At 62.4% G+C, this 21,562-nt stretch overlaps 2 protein-coding genes across 3 annotated transcripts; one reads left to right on the forward strand and one right to left on the reverse strand.

Moving 5' to 3' along the window:
• Positions 1–2,807: 2,807 nt before the first annotated feature.
• On the reverse strand, positions 2,808–10,233 carry STX10 (syntaxin 10). Of its 2 annotated transcripts, XM_075902444.1 has the most exons (8): positions 9,896–10,224; positions 9,167–9,336; positions 7,846–7,940; positions 7,268–7,330; positions 6,390–6,506; positions 5,655–5,761; positions 5,164–5,258; positions 2,808–4,747 (listed from the first exon to the last, which is right to left on the reverse strand). In XM_075902444.1, the coding sequence occupies exons 1-8, from the start codon at positions 9,928–9,930 to the stop codon at positions 4,671–4,673; spliced, it is 759 nt and encodes a 252-aa protein (XP_075758559.1). In that variant the 5' UTR covers positions 9,931–10,224; the 3' UTR covers positions 2,808–4,670. The 2 variants fall into 2 exon arrangements, with proteins under 2 accessions (XP_075758559.1, XP_075758560.1); XM_075902445.1 differs by lacking the exon at positions 5,164–5,258 and having other exon boundaries at positions 9,896–10,233.
• A 3,102-nt stretch (positions 10,234–13,335) lies between these two features.
• On the forward strand, positions 13,336–15,604 carry IER2 (immediate early response 2). The gene has a single exon (XM_075902446.1). It carries the CDS (start codon positions 13,528–13,530, stop codon positions 14,185–14,187), a length of 660 nt encoding a protein of 219 aa, XP_075758561.1. The 5' UTR covers positions 13,336–13,527; the 3' UTR covers positions 14,188–15,604.
• Positions 15,605–21,562: the final 5,958 nt, after the last annotated feature.

The raw sequence follows: 21,562 nt of genomic DNA on the forward strand, positions 1-21,562 counted from the left end.
GCTGCTGGACTGACCCGTCCTCTGGGATCAGATCACATGCCCTGGGCTGGCTGCTCCCCATAGGAATCCTAGAACCAGAAGGGATCTTAAGGGCATCCAGTCCAGCCCCTGCCCTCATGGCAGGACCAAGCACTCTCTTAGAGTCTAGACCATCCCTAACAGGCGTCTGTTCAACCTGCTCTTAAATCTCTCCAGGGATGGAGATTCCACAACCTCTGTAGGCAACTTATTCCAGTGTTTCACCACCCAGACAGGAAGTTTTCCCTAATGTCCAACCTAAATCTCCTTTGTTCCAATTTAAGCCCATTGCTTCTTGTCCTATCATCGGATGCTGAGGAGAACAATTTTTCTCCCCCTCCTTGTAACACCCTTTTAGATGCTTGAAAGCTGCTCTCATGTCCCCTCTCAATCTTCTCTTTTCCAGACTAAACAAGACCAATTCTTTCAGTCTCCCTTCACAGCTCATGTTTTCTAGCCTTTTCATCTTTTTTGTTGCTCTTCTCTGGGCCATCTCCAATTTCTCCACATCTTTCCTGCAATGTGGTACCCAGAACTGGACACACTAATCCAGCTGAGGTCTAACCAGCACAGAGTAGAGCGGGAGAATGACTTTTCGTGTCTTGCTCACAACACACCTGTTAATGCAGCCCAGAATCACGTTTGCTTTTTTGCAACAGCTTTACACTGTTGACTCATATTAAGCTTGTGGTTCACCCTGACCCCAGATCCCTTTCTGCAGGGCTCCATCCTAGACAGTCGCTTCCCGTTCTGTGTGCGTGACACGGATTGTTTCTCCCTAAGTGGAGCACTTTGCATTTGTCCTCAAACTTCGTCCTGTTGACCTCCGACCATTTCTCCAGTTTGTCCAGATCCTTCTGAATTCTGACCCATCCTCCAAAGTCCTCGCAACCCCTCCCCGCTTGGTACCATCCGCAAACTTAATAAGCGTCCTCTCTGTGCCGATATGGAAATGGTTGAAGATTCGAACAGACTCAGTCCTCGAACTGACCCCGGCGGAACCCCCCTCGGTCTGCCCTTTCTGGGCTGGTCAGTGACCAAACTGCTCTCAGCCCTGCTAGAAGACTAGCTGGTGTGGGGGAGGTGAACTTATAGGGATGCCCCTCCCCAGCTGCCCAGCAATCAGACCGCCTAGCAAGGGGGCCACCATCTCCAGGAAGAATCGCCCAGCCCAGGTGACCCGTGTCGCCGTTCGGAGGAAGAAGGGGTTTTTCTGTGCCCTGCAGCGGGAGGGTTCTGCCCGGGGGCTGCTTGGCAGCTTCAGAGCCAGGAAGGGGCTGGACCGAGCGACTTGTCGGGCAATCTGGGGGGTGTTCTAATCCCCGGGCCTGCATGAATCAAGCCCAGAGGCAGCTCCCGTCCTGCCAGCAAGGGGCACGTGTGAGCCCCTCACGTCGTCCCTAAGCTGGGGCCGCCCCAGGCAGGTTTCCTGAAGTCTGAGTCCTTCCCGTGGCGCAGCTCTGCCTCGGCACCCCCCTCGCCCAACCAGCCCCAGCCTCTGGGCCGCACAGACACCAGGCCTGGGCACAGGATCCCAGCGGGGGGACACACCTGTGCCCATAGAGCCCAGCCCTGTGTCCCCACCTGGGGACCTCGCTTGGCTAGAGCGTCAGAGCGCCCAGCCGTCCCCGGCTGGGTCCCGAGCACCAACCGCTGCGATGGCTGAGCAGGGATCCTGTGCAGCCCTGGCCCCTCCCGCCCTGGCTGGGGGGGAGCCTCATCCACTAAGCTCAGGCCTTGACTTCCCGCAAACCACCCCCCGTTTCTATGGGAATTTTAAAACGCTGCCCCGCGTGGCACACGAGAGCGGAGACCAGCAAACCCTTGCTCTTGGCAACGGTTTCTTTAGCTCCGCGGACACCCCAGCAAAAAGCCACACTGGGCTTTGGGGCAGGGCTACTGGGCGATTTTCCACCCCCCCCCCCTCGCCGCCCCTACTCCATCCGCAAGTGGCAGCACGGATGCCGGCAGGCATGGCCCCTCTGACGCAGCGCGTTGACTGGATACACAAGCGACATCCTCCGGAGAGGCCCCCTGCAGCTCCCTCTGCACCCTGCAGGGGGCGACAGAGCTAAGGGCGGCCCCTGCTGGAGCCCCTAGGCCATGTCTACACTAGGAAACATTTTCACAATTAGTAAATTCGACTTAAAATGCAACAAAATCGAATTAGTGCAGGGGTGGCCAACCCACTTACCAAAGAGCCGAAACAGCGGCAGAAAAAATGCGAAGAGCCGCACCAGAATTGTCAAACAAAAAAAGAAGCTGCCCCTTTAAGGAGCAAGCAAGCTTAGACTTTTTGGCCATATCAGGTTCCTGTTGACGGCTGCCATCTTAGGCGTCATTTTGAATCGCCAACCCAGTGAGCACGGGGCGGGGGCTATGGGGGGGGCACAGGAGCAGCTTCGCGAGCTGCATTTTTGGGGGGGAAGAGCCGCATGCGGCTCGTGAGCCAGCCACGGTTGAACTAGGGTGTCCACGCTACAGGGAAGCCTCGAAATCAGTCCGAGGCCAGGTCCGTTAATGTGGACGCGTCCCCTCAGACTTAGCGCCCCAGGAAGCGCTGGGGAGGAATTAGTTGGAGTGTCTCTGGGGAGTCGTTATTTCGAAATGGCGGCACCAGCGCGTCCACACTGCCCCTAGTTCGAAAGAACTGTTTCGGAAGTAGCGTTATTCCTCAGGAAAAGCAGCGGCACAGATTTGGAAAAAACGGGCTTGGCCGTGTGGACGCGCCGCTTGTAAACTCGACCTAAGGGGGTCGACTTTGAAATAAAGTGCTAGTGTAGAGCGGGGCCGAGATGCTTGTTTATTATTACAGTACCAACCAGCAGCATGGTAAGTTGATCCGCTGTGGCTTCCGATCCGCTGGGGGTCACGTAAACGTCCAGTCTTTGTACCGTCGGGCAGGAGCCTGAGCAGCATTAGCAGCTGTTTCCACCTCAACGCCCCCTGCATTCACGTTTGTTTAGCCAGCCGGCCTCCGGCCCGGGCTGCAGCGGGTCTGTGTGTGCCCCAGGGACACCCAGAACACCTCAGGGTACCACAACGACAAGCGCTGGGCCCGCATCCAGCTACTTACTCCTTGCGCACCCGGGGAGCTTTCCTTGTGCCTGCCTGTCCTACAGGCCTCAGTGCCAACGGCCGTAGGCTCGCGACAGGGAGCTGCCGCATTCTCTCCCCGCTCTGCTGTCGTCTCAGAGCCGGATGCAAAGGGCAGGAGCCAGCTTCTCGGCTGGTGTAACGGGCAAGGAGCTGTTTGGAGTCACACGCGCAGCAGCGCCACACGCCGGTGGTAGACGCACCACTCTGGGCAGACTCTGATCCGTTCTAACCCGGGAGGCCCAGTTACAGCCTCTGCAGGTGTATATCAGGGCAGACCTGTGGCTCCCAATGCCACAGCGCAGTCTACACCAGCTGGGGCCTGGCCCCAGAGTCGGACGCAAGCGCTGAGCTGTTCTTAGAAGTCTTTTCAGAGCCCTTCGAGCCACAGTGAACAAGCAGCATCCCCGAGCACGGAGGCACCAACATGAACCAGCCACCTCTACAAAACTGGGCTCCAAGTCCTCAGTTTTGCTGCTTTATTGCGCAGCTGTTTAAAGGTTTTCTTAAAAAAATATTAATTTGCTTTTTTTTTATATTAGACATTCAGGGTCCGGCTCGGTTGCAAGACTATACAGCCACGTCCCATGGGAGCTGTAGTTGGAGGCCCTTTGTGCCTCTTTCCTCCTGACTACATCTCCCATAATGCACAGGGCTCTCTTCCTGGAGCAGAGTCACTGGACTGCATCATGGGAGTTGCAACTAGGAGCCCCTCCCAACCCCATTTTCCTCTGTGGGCCAAACTCTCTGGCCAGACTACATCTCCCATGATGCACTGCAGCCTCTCCTTGCTACAAAGCAGGAACCATCCTGGTTGTGTGTACAGCACCAAGCACCATGGGGACTTCACAGCCCTTACCCTCAGGTCTCTTCCTCCCCCAGAAAGCAGCAAAAATCCAGCAAACAGCGCCCTCAATGCCTTTAACAGAAAATCCTTCCCATGAAACTCCACCTGAGTGAATTTGGACTTTTCATACAAAAGTGAGGAAAGGGACAGGAGGCAGAGTGCAGCTGGGCTTTAAGGGGGGAGCCCTGAACCCGCACGGCACCCAGTGCCCACGCCCTGAGGTGCCAGCCTAGCCCAGGAGGGTACCAACAGCTCCGTCTGCCTCCCACACCACTAAGAGTTATTCTAGCGGCAGCAGGGAGCTGGTGTGGTAGACAGTGCCCCCTGGTGGCACAGACTGGGTTGGAGGGTACCAATTCACTGGCTTCCCTCCCTTCCCCAGATCTGGGGCAAGATCAGAAGTGCCCCCCTTCCAGCACATTTCTGCTGCCCCCTAGAGGCTGTGGGCGCCTCCAACCCTGCGCAAGACTGCAAGCTCCTGATGCAGAAGCAAAGGCTGGTACCTGAACCTGATTCCCAGCAGGAATCTCCCCTGGTACCTGGAGGTGCCTGTTCTTTACCACAAGTGAGAGCAAGGCACCTGCACTTCAGCAGGGCCGCTCCTGGGTGGCTCGCCAAGCAGTGATGGAGCGGGGGACGGGGAGGGGAGGAGGAGCTGATCAGGCGGGTGGGTGCCTCTCCTGATCCCGTGGCAGTCCCGGCCAGGCGATTACAGAGTGAAGAGGAGGACAAGCACCACAATGAGGACAATGAGCAGAATGCAGATCGCACACCACTGGCGCCGGTCTGGAGAGGAGGAAGCAGAGGAGGAGAGGCAGTGAGTGGGAGGCTGGGACTCTTGTGAGCAGGAGGGGGTTGGCTTACACCCCCGACACTAAGGACCTCTGGCTGCTTGGGGCACATTAAGAAACCCCCCTCCACATCTACACTCTTGCTTTTTACAGAAGGGAAACTGAGGCAGAGGACGGGACTTGCCCCAAAACTCTCACAAGGCGGGGAATAGAACCCAGGAGTCCTGACTCTCCTCCATTTGACTCTAACCAGTAGATGCTACTTCCCTCCCAGAGCTGGGGTAGAACCCAGGAGTCGTGATGCTCAACCCCTCCCTGCACTAGCCCCTTAACCCCATCCCCTTCCCAGAAACAGGTGGGGGACTCGGGTTCTCAGGTCTCCTATCTGCCCCTCCCCAGCGTCTGCCTCACCGCTGGTCATGTGGGAGACCTTGGCCATCTTCTTGAGTACACCATCCATGCGGGACTGGCTGTTCTCCATCTCCTGGGCAAACTCTTCCAGCATCCTGCCGGGCCAGGGGACAAGCTGTCATCTCGGGGGGCAGCACTTCCCCCCAAGGGCTGCGGTCATGCAGGGAGAACCCCGTGTCTGCTGCCTGCCTGACGCCTGGTGTGGGGGGATCCAGTCCCTTGCCAAGGTGGCAGGAGGGGCCTGTCTCATTCCCCCCGCTCTCCCAGGTTGGTGGGGCTTCTCCGAGCACCTGCCATCCCCCTAAGCACTGGGCTGAGACCCATCAAACTCATCTCGCATGTCAGGCCAGATGGGAAGGATTTTCAGACATGGGGCTGGCGCCCCCTAGAGGGGACATATCCCATTCCCTCCCCTGTGAGTTAGCCAGTCCCCTGCCCTAGGGCCAGATCAAAGCCAGTACTATCGAAGGTGTATTCCAGTCCCCACTCACAAGCTCTGATCATCCAGCTCATCCCCGACCCGACCCGACATGTGCTTCAAGACCCGGATGCTGCCCGACACCAGCTCCAGCTGCTCGTCCTGCTGCTCTAGGATCAGCTGCCGCAGAAGGGAGATTGGAAAAGCCAGAGGGTCATTGCAGGGGAATGCAACAGAGTGTGGGAGGGAATGGATCAGAACCAGAATGGCGGGGGAAGGAGGAATTGCTGCCCCCACCACTTCAAAGTTTGCAGCCTGTAGCATGGGGCTGTGGAACTCCCTGCTGCAGGGAAGGCATGGGAGGGGCCAGCTTGGCTAATTTTAGATCCAGCTGTCGGACGGGGTGGTTGGATGTCAGGCCCCAGCCCCACTCTCCACCACAGCTGATTGAGGCAGCGGGAGAAATGCTCCTCTGGAGCAGCCAGTGCTGGAGACGGGATACCAGGTTAAATGGGCCTGTGAGTCTGATCCAGAGGGTGGGGGAGGGGGAGATACAGGTCTGACTTGTAGCCAGATCCTGCTCCTAGACCCTCCCTCCCCCACCTCTCCACTTCAGGGGGGCGACGTCAGTTTCACTCTGGTTTCACAAAAGAGCAGCGTATGTCGTCCTGGGTTCCATTCCTGGCACAGGAGGGGGAGGGGGGTGTCCTTCCAGATCTGGGTGACTCGGGATGCAGCAGGGCATATCTCTGCGCCCCCCCCCCCTTAGTGCTCCAGCCCCTGCCTGTGGCCTCCAAGGACCCCCCACCTGCTGATGCAGCTGCTGCTCCTCAATATAGCGGGAATTGGTTGACACCAGCTCCTCCCGCAGCTGGCCAGACTGCGCCGGGGGGCACTTCTGGCTGGCCTCACCCCCCATCAGCACCTGCAGGGAGAGAGCAAAGCCCTGAGCATCCTGGAGAACCAGCGAGGAGGAGGCAACCCACCGCTGGGGCGTAGGGGGAAGAAGGGGGAGACGGGGACTGGCCGGCTCAGGGGAGCAAACAATGGGACACGGGGCCCATTCCTTCTGGGGGGACTAGCACCGATCATCCCCACAGCACAGGCCTGGCGGGCACAAAAGGTGGGGAATGGGACACGGGGCACCGGCCCCGCTCTGGCTCGTGGCCCAGGTTTCCTGGAGGCCAGGTGCTTGTGCGGCTGTTCCAGAGAGATTCTAATGCCACCCAGCCGATGAGCAGAGCGCCCGCAGTTAGGTGCGTGGTTTTCCTTGCGGTGCACATAACAAAATGTATTCCACACGTGGATGGGAAAACAATCCTCCCGCGGAAGATTCGAGGGACCATTGCTCACGGGCTCTGCAACCTCCCTGCCACGTGCCTCCCCGCAGCTGGAAACAAGTTTTCCTGCAGTCAGCCCATCCCCCACACAGCCAGGCCCTCATGACCAGAGGGGTGGGAGCCAAAGACACTAGCCCCCGCTTGGAGGGAGAGATCGGCATCTTGCGGCATGCACAGACAGCATGGGCAGCTTGCCCTACCATGCCCGGGCTGCCGCTATGCCCCTCGAGGGAGGATCCTGGCTGCCAGGGGCTACCACTCCCCCATCAGCAGCTCCAGGACAGAGAGTGGCATTACGGGACTTTCTACAGGGCCGGTCCTGCTCCGCGAGGATGGGACCAGATACCTCTCTGCTCTTCCGCTGGGCGAAGGCCAGGGCTGACGGGCTGGATACGTGATCCTGCATCTCCTGCGAGGGAGGGAAGGAAATGGTTAAAACACAAGCTTGATCTGAGGTCAGAGGACTTTTGGTGGGTGCAGGGGGGAAGCACAGAGGTTTGGGAGAGCAACTCAGAGCATTTCGATGGGGGTCCCCCTTTCTGTCAGCCTCACATACAGGGACTTCCCCACAGTCAGCCAGCAAGAGCAGGAACAGAGCCCAAGTGACCTGGGTTTCCCCTGCCTTAACCACTAGGCCCCCCACCCATCTCAGAGCCAAGGACAGAATGCAGGAGCCCTGACTCCTAGCCCACTGCTCTCTCCAACACACACATTTCAGAACAACCTGCTGCAAATCATGGCCCTGACTCAGTTTCTCCTCCTCTGAGCTATTGGGGTCCCTCTACTGCATTAGCTGGTGTGCCCCACTAGAGGGGAGTAGAACCTCACGCTCTCAGAAGAGGTCTTCATTCCTCCAGTAGGGGGCAGCCCTGTGACTCAAACACAAAGGGAAGAGGGGGTGCAAGGCGGGGGGGGGTCCCCCACCTTAACTGAGTCCCGCATCTGCCTCACGAATGCCCGTCTCTCCGTCAGCTCGCTGGCTTCGATCCTGAACTTGCGAGGGTTTGACTCCACAATGCGTGCGCCGGCGTTAAGGACCAAGTGCAGATCCAGGGTGGGAGGGGGGAGCACTGGAGAGGAGCCGGTGTGTGTGTGCAGGGGGGGTTCCCAAGCAGCCCACAGACATGAAACAGCTCTCTGGATTTCCCTTCATTCCCATGGCCTGTCCCAGCAGGGGCTGCCATGGGGTGTAGGGACAAAGCGCTGGCTGCAGGGGAGGCTGCAAGGCGCCGGGAAGGGTGCTGGGGCTGGGGATGCTCCCGGACTCTGCCAGGAGGGGGGCGCTGCAAGGAGCTGAGCAGGGTGCTGACTGCAGGGGGGCTTCCAGACTCTGCCTGCAGGGGGTGCTGCAAAGATCAGGGCAGAGTGCTGAGAGGAGTGGGGCAGGGCGCTGGCTGCGAGGAGTGCTCCCAGACTCTGTCAGCATGGGGTGCTGGCTGCAGAGGGTGCTGAGAGGAACAGGGCAGGGCGCTGGCTGCAGGGGGTGCTCCCGGACTCTGTCGGCATGGGGTGCTGCGAGGAGCGGGGCAGGGCGCTGGCTGCAGGGGGTGCTCCCGGACTCTGTCAGCATGGGGTGCTGCGAGGAGCGGGGCAGGGTGGTGGCTGCAGGGGGTGCTCCCAGACTCTGTCAGCATGGGGTGCTGCGAGGAGCGGGGCAGGGTGGTGGCTGCAGGGGGTGCTGCGAGGAGCGGGGCAGGGCGCTGGCTGCAGGGGGTGCTCCCGGACTCTGTCAGCATGGGGTGCTGCGAGGAGCGGGGCAGGGTGGTGGCTGCAGGGGGTGCTCCCAGACTCTGTCAGCATGGGGTGCTGCGAGGAGCAGGGCAGGGAGCTGGCTGCAGGGGGTGCTGCGAGGAGTGGGGCAGGGTGCTGGCTGCAGGGGGTGCTCCCAGACTCTGTCAGCATGGGGTGCTGCGAGGAGCAGGGCAGGGTGCTGGCTGCAGGGGGTGCTCCCGGACTCTGCCAGCATGGGGTGCTGTGAGGAGCGGGGCAGGGCGCTGGCGGCAGGGGGTGCTGCGAGGAGCGGGGCAGGGAGCTGGCTGCAGGGGGTGCTCCCAGACTCTGCCAGCATGGGGTGCTGCGAGGAGCGGGGCAGGGCGCTGGCTGCAGGGGGTGCTCCCGGACTCTGCCAGCATGGGGTGCTGCGAGGAACGGGGCAGGGCGCTGGCTGCAGGGGGTGCTGCGAGGAGCGGGGCGGGGCGCTGGCACTGGGGCGCTCCTGCGGGGGAACTGGTCCCCAGAAGGATATCAATGGTCTCCTCCAGATCCTCCAGGTCCCACTGGATGCTGCGCAGGTTGTTGCGCAGCTCGTTGGTGGTCCAGTCGAACTCCTCGGAGCTGACGACATGGGTCTCCTGCAGCAGCTCGCACCAGCGCTGGTAGAGCCCCTGGGCCGTGTTCACAGCCTTCTGCACTTCCCTGGGGGCAAAGAGAGGGGGGCTGAGGAGGGGGCGAGCGAGGAGCAGGGCAGGGATCCCCAGGAAGGTGGCCTGGTGCTGCCAGGTCTTGCCCCGCTACTCTTCAGTCCCCACCCCAGAGGTGGCTGCATCTCGCACTAGGCAGGACCCCCCAGCAGCCCTGGCACCCTCCCAGCGAGGACTGGGAAGGGGGTCTCTCCTGCACAGGGTGGGTGGGGAGGATCCTGGTGGGGCACGGGGATAGGAGAAGGGTCTCTGCGGGGGAGGGGGGAGGGGAGTTCTCCAGGCGCGAGGAAGTGGGGCGGCCGGTGGGAGGGGGTTGTCCAGCGGCGCGGGAGACGGGAGGAGGTTTCTTCCGGGGGGCGGAGAGACGGGACGGGGCAGGGTCTGTTTAGGGGCGGGACGGGGGGGGGGAGAGAGGGCGGGACGGGGAGGTTTCTCCAGGACGGGGGGGGGGGCACGAGGGCGGGGGGGTTTCCCGGGGGGGATTTCCCCGGGGGGGGAGGCTTCCCCGCCCATATTCTAGGGGCACGATCCTGCGCGGGCCGCGGCCAACTCACCCCCGCACGGCAGCGAACGGGTCCTCCAGGGCCATGCTGCCCCGGCCCCGCTCCTGCTCCGGCTCCGCTCCCCGCCGCGCCCCGCCATGTGACCGGCGCTGGCCCTGCCCTCCCGAAGCTGCGGCCGCCGCCTTTGCTGAGGGCGGGGCGGGCCTGCCCGGACTTGGGGGGGAGGTGGCGGCTCCCCCCTTCTCAGCCTCCGCGGGGCGGGGGCTGCGCTGATCCCTAATTCCCGGCCCCGACCCGCTCCGCGCAGAGAAATTGAAGCCAGGAGTCCGGGCCCCCCACTTACCCCAGCCGGGGGGCTGGCACTGGAACCCAGGAGTCCTGACTTCCCCCTCCCCCACTCTAGCCACTAGGCTCCACTCCCTGCCCCCACAACAAGGGCTAGAACCTAGGAGTCCGTCCGGCCCCGCCCCCAACCATTACGCTCCCCCCCCCCCCCCAAGAGCTGAGCACTGAACCCAGGAGGTCTGACTCCTCTCCCCCATGTTCATTTCATTCCAGCCCAGCCAGTGGGACTAGTCCCTGCTGGTGCCCCCCCCCCCCCGGATTTCCCGGGACTCTTGGCTGCAGACGCCATGGGAGCCCGGCCCCCAGGCGGCTCCAGGATCCCGGCCTTTGAGGGGTGACAGGCAGCGCTTGAGACTAGCAGGCTGGGAGCAATAGCGGGGAGGGGGCTGCGTGCCCTGAGGTTGTGGGATGCGCGATTTGTTGAGGGGAGCCACAAGGGTTGCTGTGAGGAGGGGGGTTGCCTGTCAGAGTGTGGGGGGACTTGTGGCATGTGTGTGAGCTGTGTACAGCTAGATTGTGTACAGGCAGAGTGGTGAGGCAATGGGGGGGCATGGGGTGATATGCTGGTAATCAGATTGGGGGGAGGGTATGGACAGGCATCCTGTGAGGTGTATAGGTAGCTTGTGGGAAGAGTCGCACGTGGTATGTGTGCAGTCAGGTATTTGGTCAAGTTGTGGGGAGAGTTCTCGGAGATGTGTTAGGGGAGGTTAGGGGTGGAAGTGTAGAGCCAGATGGTGAGTAAGTTAGGTAGTGTTGGGGAGTTGTGAGTGGGTGGGAGAAATGGGCTGTATGGGGATGTGTGTAGTCAGGTTGTGTCTTCTTGGGTCGGGGGGATGTTGTGGGTGGATGTGTTGTATGTGGGGAAGGGATTGGTTGTGTCAAGTCAGACTGAAGGGGTTGTCATGTACTTAGGGTGATAGGTGGTGGAGAGTTTGTGTGGGTGTTAGGATGACAGGTGGTAAATGGGGGAGGGCTGGGGGTGACAGGGAGGTAGGGGTGACTGAGGGAGACTGGGGGTGACTGATAGGTGGGGGCTGGCTGGCTGGCTGGGATGCGATTGGAGACGGGGGGGTGAGAGGCAGGTAGGGGAGTTTTTAGGGAGAGATTGAGGGTACAATCAGGCAGTGGCTGGGGGGAGATCAAGGACTGGGGGTGTGAGAGGCAGGAGGGGGAGTTGTTAGAGATTGAGGGGACAGGCAGGTGGGGTCTGGCTGGGGGGACACAGGGAGCTGTGGGGGTGAGGGGCAGGAGGGGGAGTTGGGGAGAGTTAGAGGGGGCAGACAGGCGGAGACTGGCTGGGCGGAGATTGGGGGTTGTGGGGGTGAGGGGCAGGAGGGGCAGTTAGAGATTGAGGGGACAGGCAGGCGGGGTCTGGCTGGGGGGAGATTGGGGTAACAGGCAAGCGGCGGGTTGCTGGGGCGCCTGGCTGGGGGATGGGCGCATCCCACGTGCGGTGCGCGGAGGCAGGCTGCGGGGGAGGGATTTGCAGCGCGGGCAGATGGGTTTTTCCTGGTAGGATCCCGGAAGGAGGCTCCCCATAGCCCGCAATGGGGCCTTCCAGCCCTTGCCCTTATACGGAAAGAGGAAGCGAGCGGCGCTACAATCGCAACCCGGGTTGGAACGTTGGTGCGCGCCGCATTCGCGGCCCGCCCCCTGTCGTCATGGGCCCCAAATATAGTCATGGAAACGGTAACCAGGGAAGGCTGGGGTGACCTCAACAGTGGGGCGGAGCCTCCGCCTCTTCTTCCTTCCTCTTAAAGAGCCCGCGGGGGGAAAGGGCCTGTTGGCTGAGCGAGTATCCTCTGGGTGGCGGGGCCCGGGGGCTTAACTTTAACTAGCTGAAGCCCCCCCCCCCGCCCCCGCACTGACCCCCGGCCAGGGGAGGTGTCTTGCAAGGCCCGTTGCGGTGCATCCATGCAAAGCATGCGGGCTGGGAAGGTGTCACTGTTGGCCTCGGGGAGAACATGGCCCTCAGCGGAGGAGCTGGGCTCCATTGCATTGCCACGGGGGGTGCCCAGGGGGTGACTTGTAACAACCCAGAAAATGCCCCCCCCCCCAGCTGCAGGAAGCTTAACGCGCCCTGGCCTGGACGGGGCCACCTCCGGGGTGGGATCCAGCTGCGGACAGACCGCTTCGCCCCCCCGGGTTTCACACACGCAGCCGATGTTGGCGGGGCTGTGCCGGCCTCCACGCAGTCTGCCAGTCGGAGCGGGGTGTAACGAGCCGAGCCGTACGGCAGCTCGCATCGGGCGCACGCCACAGGAGTACGGTTTCATTCACAAAGAGTTCTGGCTCCGATTTGGGATCCGCTGTAGTAAGGTTTGTTTATTTGCATGAAACCAGATGCTAGAGAGCCTTGTGCAGACACACGTTTTGCAGCCACCACGCCAATGGGGCGGTTGCTCCAGTCCGTGGATTTAAACACAGATTGCGCTGTTTATCTACACACACACAACGGGGTTTGCCTTTGCCTTGGAGCTGCATTCCAGCCACCGCGCAGGGCGGTTTTATTGCGGCTGTGTGGCTGCGTTGGACGCAGGGAGAGATTTATTTGGCAGGCTGCAGTAAACAGAGAGCCGGTCTCGCTCCTTGTAACAGACACAACAACGTTGCTCGCCTTGCTTGCGTTGCGCCGAAGAGCTTGGCCTCGTGCGCATTTCAGGGCATTGCCCGCAGACCCGGCCGCGCGGCCCTGCCCACGCGGGTGGCCCCGGGGCTGCCGGGGTGGGTCGCATTGCGCGTGCACGAGGCGCTGCACTGGAGGCGGGGGCGCGCCCCCACCCGCAGGGGGCACGAGCCGCTGCATCGATTGCCCTGCCCGGCCATTTGGCGTCGGGGGGGGGGCTCCCTCCGGCCGCGGCGCTGCGCGTGCAAACCAGCCCCGGGCTCCACGCTGGACGCGCACAATGAAGCGCAAAGTTTGGGGATGTCCCTCCCCCCTCCCCCCGCGCTCCGGCTGCCTGGTTGCTTTGGCCAGCGGCTGCCCGGCAGGGTCCCTTCGGCTTCCTCCCCCTCCCCCACGCCCTGGCATTTCCGCCCCTCCCCCCACGGCGGCTGGGGGTGGCGGCGCGTTGCACCGGCCGGATGCGGCTGAGGGAGTGGGCGGGGGCGGCCCGGGCGCTGAGATCAGCAGGGGTATAAAAGCCGCGGAGCGGGGCGCGGCTGGGCTTAGTCCGGGCGGCTGGTCGGAGGCGGAGGAGCGGAGAGTCGCGAGCGAAGGCGGCGGCGCCGCAGCAGCAGCAGCAGCAGCAGCAGCTTCGCCCGGTGGGCGCGGGGGTGGGCAGACCCGGGCGCAGCCCCTCCCCCCAGCTCCGGCAGGGCCCGATCCTGCGCGCGGCATGGAGGCGCAGAAGGAGGCGCAGCGCATCATGACCATGTCGGTGTGGAAGCTCTACCACTCCCGCCTGCAGCGCGGCGGCCTCCGCCTGCACCGCAGCCTGCAGCTGTCGCTCGTCATGCGCAGCGCCCGGGAGCTCTACCTCTCGGCCAAGCTGGAGGAGGCGGAGGCAGGAGGCGAGGCGCCCTGCACGCCGGAGCAGTCGGCCGACCCCGGCCAACCCCCGCCGGAGGAGCGGGCGGCCCCCGCGGACTGTGCCGCCGCCCCCGGCGCGACGGAGCCCATGGAGACGCAGGAGAGCGGCGGGGAGCCGGCCCTGGCGCCCGCCTCCCCGGGGAAGCGGCCGGCGCGGGGCGTCTCGTTGCCCGGCGCGGGCAAAGGCAGCAGGAAGCGGCGGAGCAGCAGCCTGGACAAGCCGGGGGCGGCCGAGGCCGGGCTGGCGCCCAGCAAGAAGGCGCGGCTGGAGGAGGAGGCGGAGGGCGAGCGGCAGCCCCAGGGCCAGGACGGCCCCTTCCCCAGCCTGGCCAAGGTCCTGCAGCACCAGTTCGCCGGCAGACTGCGGAGCGGCCCGGCCAAGGGCCCCGATCCCCCCACGCCGGGCTGCCGGCCGGGGGACGGCGCGGTACTGAACATCCTGGTGCGAGCCGTGGTGGCCTTTTGAAACCGCTGCCCCGCCGCTTGGGGGGACTCGTGGCTGCGGGAAGCTGCCCCGCGGCGCGCCCGGCTCCTGGCGGGAGCTGGGGGGCGCAGCCCCTCTCCCTGGAGGAGGAGGGGGCGAGGAGCCGGCCGGGAGAGACACGCGAGGAGGAGGCTGGAGGACGGCGGAAGAAAGATCGGACTCTCCCCTCCCCTCCCCCGCCCGCTGCCCTCCCCACCCGGCTGGGACCGGGGGGAGGCGAGACAAAGGGCCGGGCCGCAGCGGGGCGAGAGACGCCGCCGCCTCCGCTTTGTGTGCGGGGGGACTGGGGGCCTGCCGGGAGGGCGAGCCTTGGGCTGACTGGTGCTATTTGCCGCCCCGCGCTCTGGGGGGGCCGGGCTGGGCTTCGGTAACTTGAGACGTGGGCCTGCTTCTTGCTCTGGGTCCTGGGGGCAGCCGGAGGGGAGGGGCGAGCTGGCGGGTTTCAACCCGAGCCGGAGCCGAGAAATACTCCAGGCCAGAGCTCCTGGATCCAGGCGGGTTTCGCCAGCCCGGGGGGGGGTCGTGGGAGGCCCGTTTCCTTCCTCAGGGGTTCACGCTTTTCTCGAAAGTGCTTCACCCCCCCCCCCCCGCCTTTATTCTTTATCCGAGGAAAAGCTCTGAGACGACCCCCCCCCCCCCCCCCCCCACTTCCAACCAGTCTGACAAGTTCTGACACAGCTCATATGACCAGCCATTGCATCACGCTGGGTGTAGCAGGGCAGCGGGGAATTTCCTGTTCGGCCACCTTTAGATGTTGTGTGTGTACGTGGAGCTGGTTTTTCAAGGGGGGGGGGGAGTGGGTGTCAGCCTGACTCATTCAGCCCCATAAAGAGGAACTGAGTCAGGGCTGGCTGGCTCTTAAAAACTCCAAGACAAATGAAAATGAGAGAAGTCACAGAGGCTGGAAGGTTTTTATTTCTCTTTCAGTCTGGGCGAAAGGCAAAGGGAGTTGGCCTGTTCTCTGGAGTGGTGGTTGAACGGCCCCGCATAAAATGTGAGTCTTAAACTTGGTCTGAATTGCTGAGGACAGAAAAAAGAGGGTGTCTAAGACTGACCGCATGCCCCCCAAGAATTTCAAAGGAGAAACTATTCCATGTTCCAATCCCATTGTAAACCACTGAGAACTGGCGGTCGATTGTCGATGCTTTTACATGTACGTGTTAACAAATAATTCTTGGGTTCCCCAGTTTCCTAGCTGTCTGCCCAGGAAACTGGCAAAGGGGTGAAAACAATCCTGCCCTCACCAAGTGTGTTACCCACATGTCTTGAATGTTTGTAAGTTATTTCTCTAGTTCTTTTTTTATTGGGGGGGAACTGCAGGCTGGGCTGGGCTGGGCTGGGGTTTCCTCCGCTGTCGTTATTTTTTTGTTAATGAAATAAAGACCATTTGTGAAACTGGCCCAGTTGTGGCTCTCCGGGTTTGTCAGGAACGTGGGAAATGGGTGGTTTTGAAAAGGCCTGGCTTAAGTTGAGGGGGCTTATCCAGGCTGGCCAACCTCAATGCCCACATGGGCTCCTAACCCCTCCCTAGGCTCAATCCTTTGATTACTGTAGGGCCCAGGTGCTGCTGTGGGAGGAGACGGATTCATGGGGGGGGGGGGGGCTGCTGCCTGGACCTCTTCCCCTCCCCCCTCAGTCTTGGCCTTTATATCCCTTTGTGACCTTTGCCCCTGCTGGGCTGTGGGGTGACCCTGGGGCAGGCTGACAAAACACCAGCTTGTGCAACTGCCCTTGGATGGGGATGGGGGTGGGAGTGTAAACAGGAGCCATTTAAATGGCTGGGTAACTGGCTCGAAATTCCCTTAGAAACACAGGAATCTAGCCAGTGCGGGAGGGGGGAAGTTAATGGCCGTGTGTGCCCTGAAACAGCTGGCGAGACTTCCCGGAGGGAGCTGCGCGTGGCAGCAGGGGCCTGTACCCGGCAAGAGGAGGGTTCTGTTGGAAGGGCCTGGAGAGGCAGCTAAGAGGCATGTCCTGGAGGCAGGTGCAGTCTCTTGAGTCGGGCTTGCAGTGACAGAAGACACCTGTCCCCGCCCCACACACCCCCGCAAAACGATCCAGCTGCATGGAAGTGGGGGGAGGGTGTGCTGGGGCCCTGCAGTTGGGGGGAGGAGAATGGGGGCAGGCTGCCCTTGCTGGATGGGAGAGGTGGGGGGAGGGTGTGCTGGGGCCCTGCAGCTGTGGGGGGGTGAGAATTGGGGCTGGCTGCCCGTGCTGGATGAGAGGGGGCCAGGCAGGTTGATTCCCCCCACCCTGAGAGAGCCCTGTGTAAAGGACCTGACCATGGTTAACCAGGCTGGGGGGCCCATCAGGCCTTGGGGCCATTTTGCTCTGTGATCCCAGCATGGAGGGTGGGTGACTTCTGTTTGGCATCTGTGTTGCCTGCCCACGTGGAACCTGATTCGCACCCCCTGGCAGAAAGCCCTGGACCCCACACATGTCGTCAGAGCTGCATTTACCAGTGGCAGGATTTTCACAGCTTGTGTATCTAGCGTTGGGGGGGGGGGGGGGTATATGCCCATAGAGCGCTCAGCTGTTGCCTTCCCCCAGACATGCTCCACCCCGGGCTGGGAGTCTCCCTCGCTCAGGCCGCCTCTGGCCTCCCAAGCCCTGTTAAAATCAAAGGTGTTTAGTACCCACGGGTCCATGATGCAGTTGCTGACTGATAAGGCTGCTTGTTTGTATTGTAGCCGTTCCTAGCCCTAGCGCCCGTGTGAACACATCCTCCCAGCCATGCAATCTGCATAGATGAATGGAGGCGGGGGGAAACTGAGGCACAGTAAGGGGTGGGACTTGCCTCTGGTCCTGCATGTGGCTGCCTTCCTCTTTCCAAGTTTCCCTCAGTTGCAATAGAGGCTCCCTTGCTATGGGCCTGACGAAGTGGCGTTTACCCTGGTAGTGCAGAGTGAGCATTAAATTCATCCAGATCAGCTGTCATCTCAGGGCTGCAGTGCTATCCCTATCATATGGATGGGAAACTGAGGCACAGGCTAAATGACTTGTCCAAGGTCAAAGGACAAGCATGTGGCAGAATAGGGAATTGAACTCCTGCCCCCGGTTAATGCTTAACCAGTGGGCTGTCCTGCCTCTTTGCACAAGTAAAGTCCAATCAAATGAAGTGCCTGCGTGTTGTTACCCTTTAACAAGCATTGTAACCGTGTGTATTTGTTTCCTTATAGTTACCACAAATCAGGCCCCCCGCAGCTGGTACTGTAAACAGCCTAACACGCTGGCTAGTGTGTCTGTGCAGCCCCCCTCTAATGACTGGAGTCAGAACGCCTCCTTGTTGTCATAGTCCCTATAGTGCAAATGCTGAAGGGAGAGTCTCCTGACACCCAAGCAAGACAGGAGCCTTGGGAGTGGTAAGGTTTGAGTTCTGTTCCCAGCTGCTGCTGTGAAATCCGCTGCGGGGGCAGGAGCGATGGCGGCTGTCCTGAAATTTGCAGCTGATTTTTATTTTCTTAAACGATGGGTTGAAAGCCGCCGAATTCTGTCCCTTTCTGTGCAGCGGTCCCCAGGGTGGTGGAATTGGACACGGTGGCTTTAAATCCACAGGGGTTTTCCTGGGCTTGGGTGCCTCTCAGCAGGAGGAGGGGCTGAGTGATCAGGGCCTGGCCAGGCTGGAGTAAGAAGGGGTGAAGGGCATTTGTCTGTCTCTCTCCCTGCTCTCGGATCCTTGCAGGGTCTTGGTCTGGAGTCTAAGAATAACAGTTGAGATGTTGCAGCCTCCCAGCGAGAGTCCTTTGGGGGTTTCTCTGCCACGATCCTGACGCCTCCCTATGAGCCATCCCGCCCCACCAGCTCAGATGAGCCTGCGCCCTCCTCCCGCAGCAGCACCCCTGCGTGACGGGAAATGCAGAGCCCCCTCCCAGGCCGGGCTCAGAGGAGCGGGAGCCCCTACGTGGCAGGGAAGGAAAGGAGGGCTGGGCAGGAAGCGGAGGGGCAGAGCTGGTGGGGAGGGGGCTGTGGGGGGGGAGGATGAAGCCGTGGGCTGCTTGGAAGGGGGGCGGGGGTCTGACAACCTCCCCTCCCAGTGCAGCTGCGGCAGGACCAGGCAATGGGGAGGTTTTGGCGGAACCTGGCCCTGCCGCCCTGGCTGCGGTGCTGTTGGGGAGGGGAGTGGAGGGGGCCGCGGCTTCCTTTCTCGCAGCCACCCGGCGGAGACAGGATGCCAGGGCGGATGGGCTCTTTCTGCTTTGCCGGTTCCCAAGCCGCAGGCGAGGTTCCGGTGTTCTCACAAGGGCCAGGCCCCTCGGTCGCCCAGGAGCCCTGGGGCGGAGGCAGGAAGCAGACAGGGGACGGCCGGGGGCAGGGAGCACGCGGGCGGGGGGGCAGGGCAGGGAGGGTGCCAGTAATGGCCCTGGGGTGCAGCCTTGTACAAACAAGCTGCAGCGCCAGGGGAACCGCCTCCAGAGGGACAGTGGGGTCTAATAGCTGGAGCAGCGGGTCTGGGGCTCAGAGACAGGGCCTAGCGGAGACCCCCACAGCGTTCAAACAGCGTCAAGTGCTGCCTCCAAAGGGGGATCCCATGGAAAGAGGCTTGCACCGTTCTCTCCCCACTGTGCAGCACTGGCTTTGTCCCAACAGGCAGGGAAACTGAGGCACGGAGCGTCAACGTGGCATCCCCAGCAAACAACTCCAGTGACTAGGCCTGCCTCTTCTTCTAGAGCGTGGCTCCCAGCCTCCCCTTTCTAACCACTAGCTGCCACTCCCCTCCTACACCCAGACACAGTCTCGCCATCACCTGGTCTAACCACTAGACCATGCTCAGTTCCCGGCAGGGCTAAGTGGGCAGGAGGTGCAGGCTGTGCCCTGTGCCAGTCTGGCTGCTCCCAGGTGTGCAGGGAATGCGGGAGTCCCAGGACCGTGGGGAGGGCGCGGAAGGGCCTGGGGGTCTCTCCTGCACTGAGGCGCCCAGTGCGTTTAGCTCTGCGTGTGGCCGGGGCCTGTCCCCGGGCTGGGTGAGACGTTAGAACAGGAGGGGCCCTGGGGGTCAGGATGCCTGGGTCCCCTCGCTGGTGGGAGCTGGGAGGGGTGTGAAAAGGGGGTGAACAAACAAATTCTTCAGCTGCCTCCGTTTCCCCCCCAAGAAGCCACTGGGGCGGGTTGGTGTAAAAGGGCAGGCCGAGCTGAACACTGGCTAACCCTGGCGTGTGCGTTTGGACATGTGTGTACATGCACGTGTGCCCACACAAACACACTCCCGCCCCCAAGCCCTGGGACTCAGGACCACCCCTCTCCCATGGGGGGGGGGGGATTCTGGCCCAGTGGGGACACATGGGGGGACTTTCTTCCCTGGGGGGAGCAGAGAGAGGGGAGGGGGGTGCATTACAGAGGTGCACTCGGCCCGCCCTTGCCCTGCGGCTCAGGGAGGCGGCCTGGGAAAATGGCGAGCCACTCATGGCCCCCGCCCTGTGAGTGGCTCTGACGCTGGGTGCGGCGCCAGGCGGGGGCAGCTGGCACGTGCCCCAAAGGGCTTTGGGAAAAGTCCTGGGGGGGAGGGGAGGGAGCTCCAGGTGGGTCTCAGTGCAGAGGTTTGCAGGGTGTTTTATAGGGCTCAGATGGGGGGGGCGGGGCAGATTGGGGCGAGTGAGACTGGTATAGGGCAGAGGCCATTTGGGGGAGGCAAGGGCTGTTTTTTGAGGTGGGGAGGGCTGGGAGTCAGGACTGGTGGGTTCTGTCCCTGGCTCTGGGAGGGAAGTGCTCCCTAGTGGTTGGACACTGGGAGCTAAAGGGGGGGGCAGGCTCTGTTCCTGGCTCTGGGAGGGAAATGCTGCCTAGTGGTTGGAGACTGGGAGCTGGGGGGGGGGGGCTCTGTTCCTGGCTCTGGGAGGGAAATGCTGCCTAGTGGTTGGAGACTGGGAGCTGGGGGGGGGGCTCTGTTCCTGGCTCTGGGAGGGAAGTGCTCCCTAGTGGTTGGAGACTGGGAGCTGGGGGGGGGGCTCTGTTCCTGGCTCTGGGAGGGAAGTGCTCCCTAGTGGTTGGAGACTGGGAGCTGGGGGGGGGGCTCTGTCCCTGGCTCTGGGAGGGAAGTGCTCCCTAGTGGTTGGAGACTGGGAGCTGGGGGGGGGGCTCTGTCCCTGGCTCTGGGAGGGAAGTGCTCCCTAGTGGTTGGAGACTGGGAGCTGGGGGGGGGCTCTGTTCCTGGCTCTGGGAGGGAACTGCTCCCTAGTGGTTGGAGACTGGGAGCTGGGGGGGGGGGCTCTGTTCCTGGCTCTGGGAGGGAAGTGCTCCCTAGTGGTTGGAGACTGGGAGCTGGGGGGGGGGGGGGGCTCTGTTCCTGGCTCTGGGAGGGAAGTGCTCCCTAGTGGTTGGAGACTGGGAGCTGGGGGGCGGGGGGGGCTCTGTTCCTGGCTCTGGGAGGGAACTGCTCCCTAGTGGTTGGAGACTGGGAGCTGGGGGGGGGGGGGCTCTGTTCCTGGCTCTGGGAGGGAAGTGCTCCCTAGTGGTTGGAGACTGGGAGCTGGGGGGGGGGGGGCTCTGTTCCTGGCTCTGGGAGGGAAGTGCTCCCTAGTGGTTGGAGACTGGGAGCTGGGGGGGGGGGGGGCTCTGTTCCTGGCTCTGGGAGGGAAGTGCTCCCTAGTGGTTGGGGCAGCAGCGAGCGGAGAGTGGGGCCTGGCGGAGTCTCTCCTTGGGGAGTGGGCGGCCCCAGGCGGAGGGCGCCTCTGGTCTTTGTGAGGCAGCAGCTGTCTCCCCCCCCCCCCCCCCCAGGGCAGCCGGCTGCTTCCTCTTCCTCTTGAGGCCCCGCCAACCTCTCCAGGCTGCAGCCTGTAGAGACAGGAAAGGCGCCAGGGCGGGGGCGGGGGCGGGGGCTTCCCAGCAAGGGAGGGGGCCTGAACCAGGGGAGGTGGGGTAGCTCCTCTCGGTATTAACCCCTTCCCGACCAGTGCAGAGCTCTGTGTGGGGGAAGAGGGGGACACACCCCGGGGGGGGGGCTCTAGGGCATCTGTTACTGGCTGGCACCCATGGGTGGGCAAGTGGTTACAGTGGGGGACGGGGAGAGAAGTAAGACAGGACTCCTGGGTTCTCTCCCAGCTTGGGGTGGGGAGTGGGGGCTAATGGTTAGAGGGGGGCTGTGGGCCAGGACTCCTGGGTTCTCTCCCAGCTTGGGGAGGGGAGTGGGGGCTAATGGTTAGAGGGGGGCTGTGGGCCAGGACTCCTGGGTTCTCTCCCAGCTTGGGGAGGGGAGTGGGGGCTAATGGTTAGAGGGGGGCTGTGGGCCAGGACTCCCGGGGTCTCTCCCAGCTTGGGGAGGGGTGTGGGGGCTAATGGTTAGAGGGGGGCTGTGGGCCAGGACTCCTGGGTTCTCTCCCAGCTTGGGGAGGGGAGTGGGGGCTAATGGTTAGAGGGGGGCTGT

Source organism: Pelodiscus sinensis, chromosome 19, assembly GCF_049634645.1.
Source record: "Pelodiscus sinensis isolate JC-2024 chromosome 19, ASM4963464v1, whole genome shotgun sequence".
NCBI classification, from domain to species: Eukaryota; Metazoa; Chordata; order Testudines; family Trionychidae; genus Pelodiscus; species Pelodiscus sinensis.

What these genes read in the sequence shown, in the direction of transcription:
- STX10 (XM_075902444.1), bottom strand. Translation starts at nt 9,930, where the DNA reads ATGGCCCTGGAGGACCCGTTCGCTGCCGTGCGGGG. An exon ending in CCGTTCGCTGCCGTGCGGGG is followed by an intron (nt 9,337 to 9,895) that starts GTGAGTTGGCCG and finishes CTTTGCCCCCAG; the next exon opens with GGAAGTGCAGAAGGCTGTGA. An exon ending in CCCAGCGGAAGAGCAGAGAG is followed by an intron (nt 6,507 to 7,267) that starts GTATCTGGTCCC and finishes CTCTCCCTGCAG; the next exon opens with GTGCTGATGGGGGGTGAGGC.
- IER2 (XM_075902446.1), top strand. Translation starts at nt 13,528, where the DNA reads ATGGAGGCGCAGAAGGAGGCGCAGCGCATCATGACCATGTCGGTGTGG.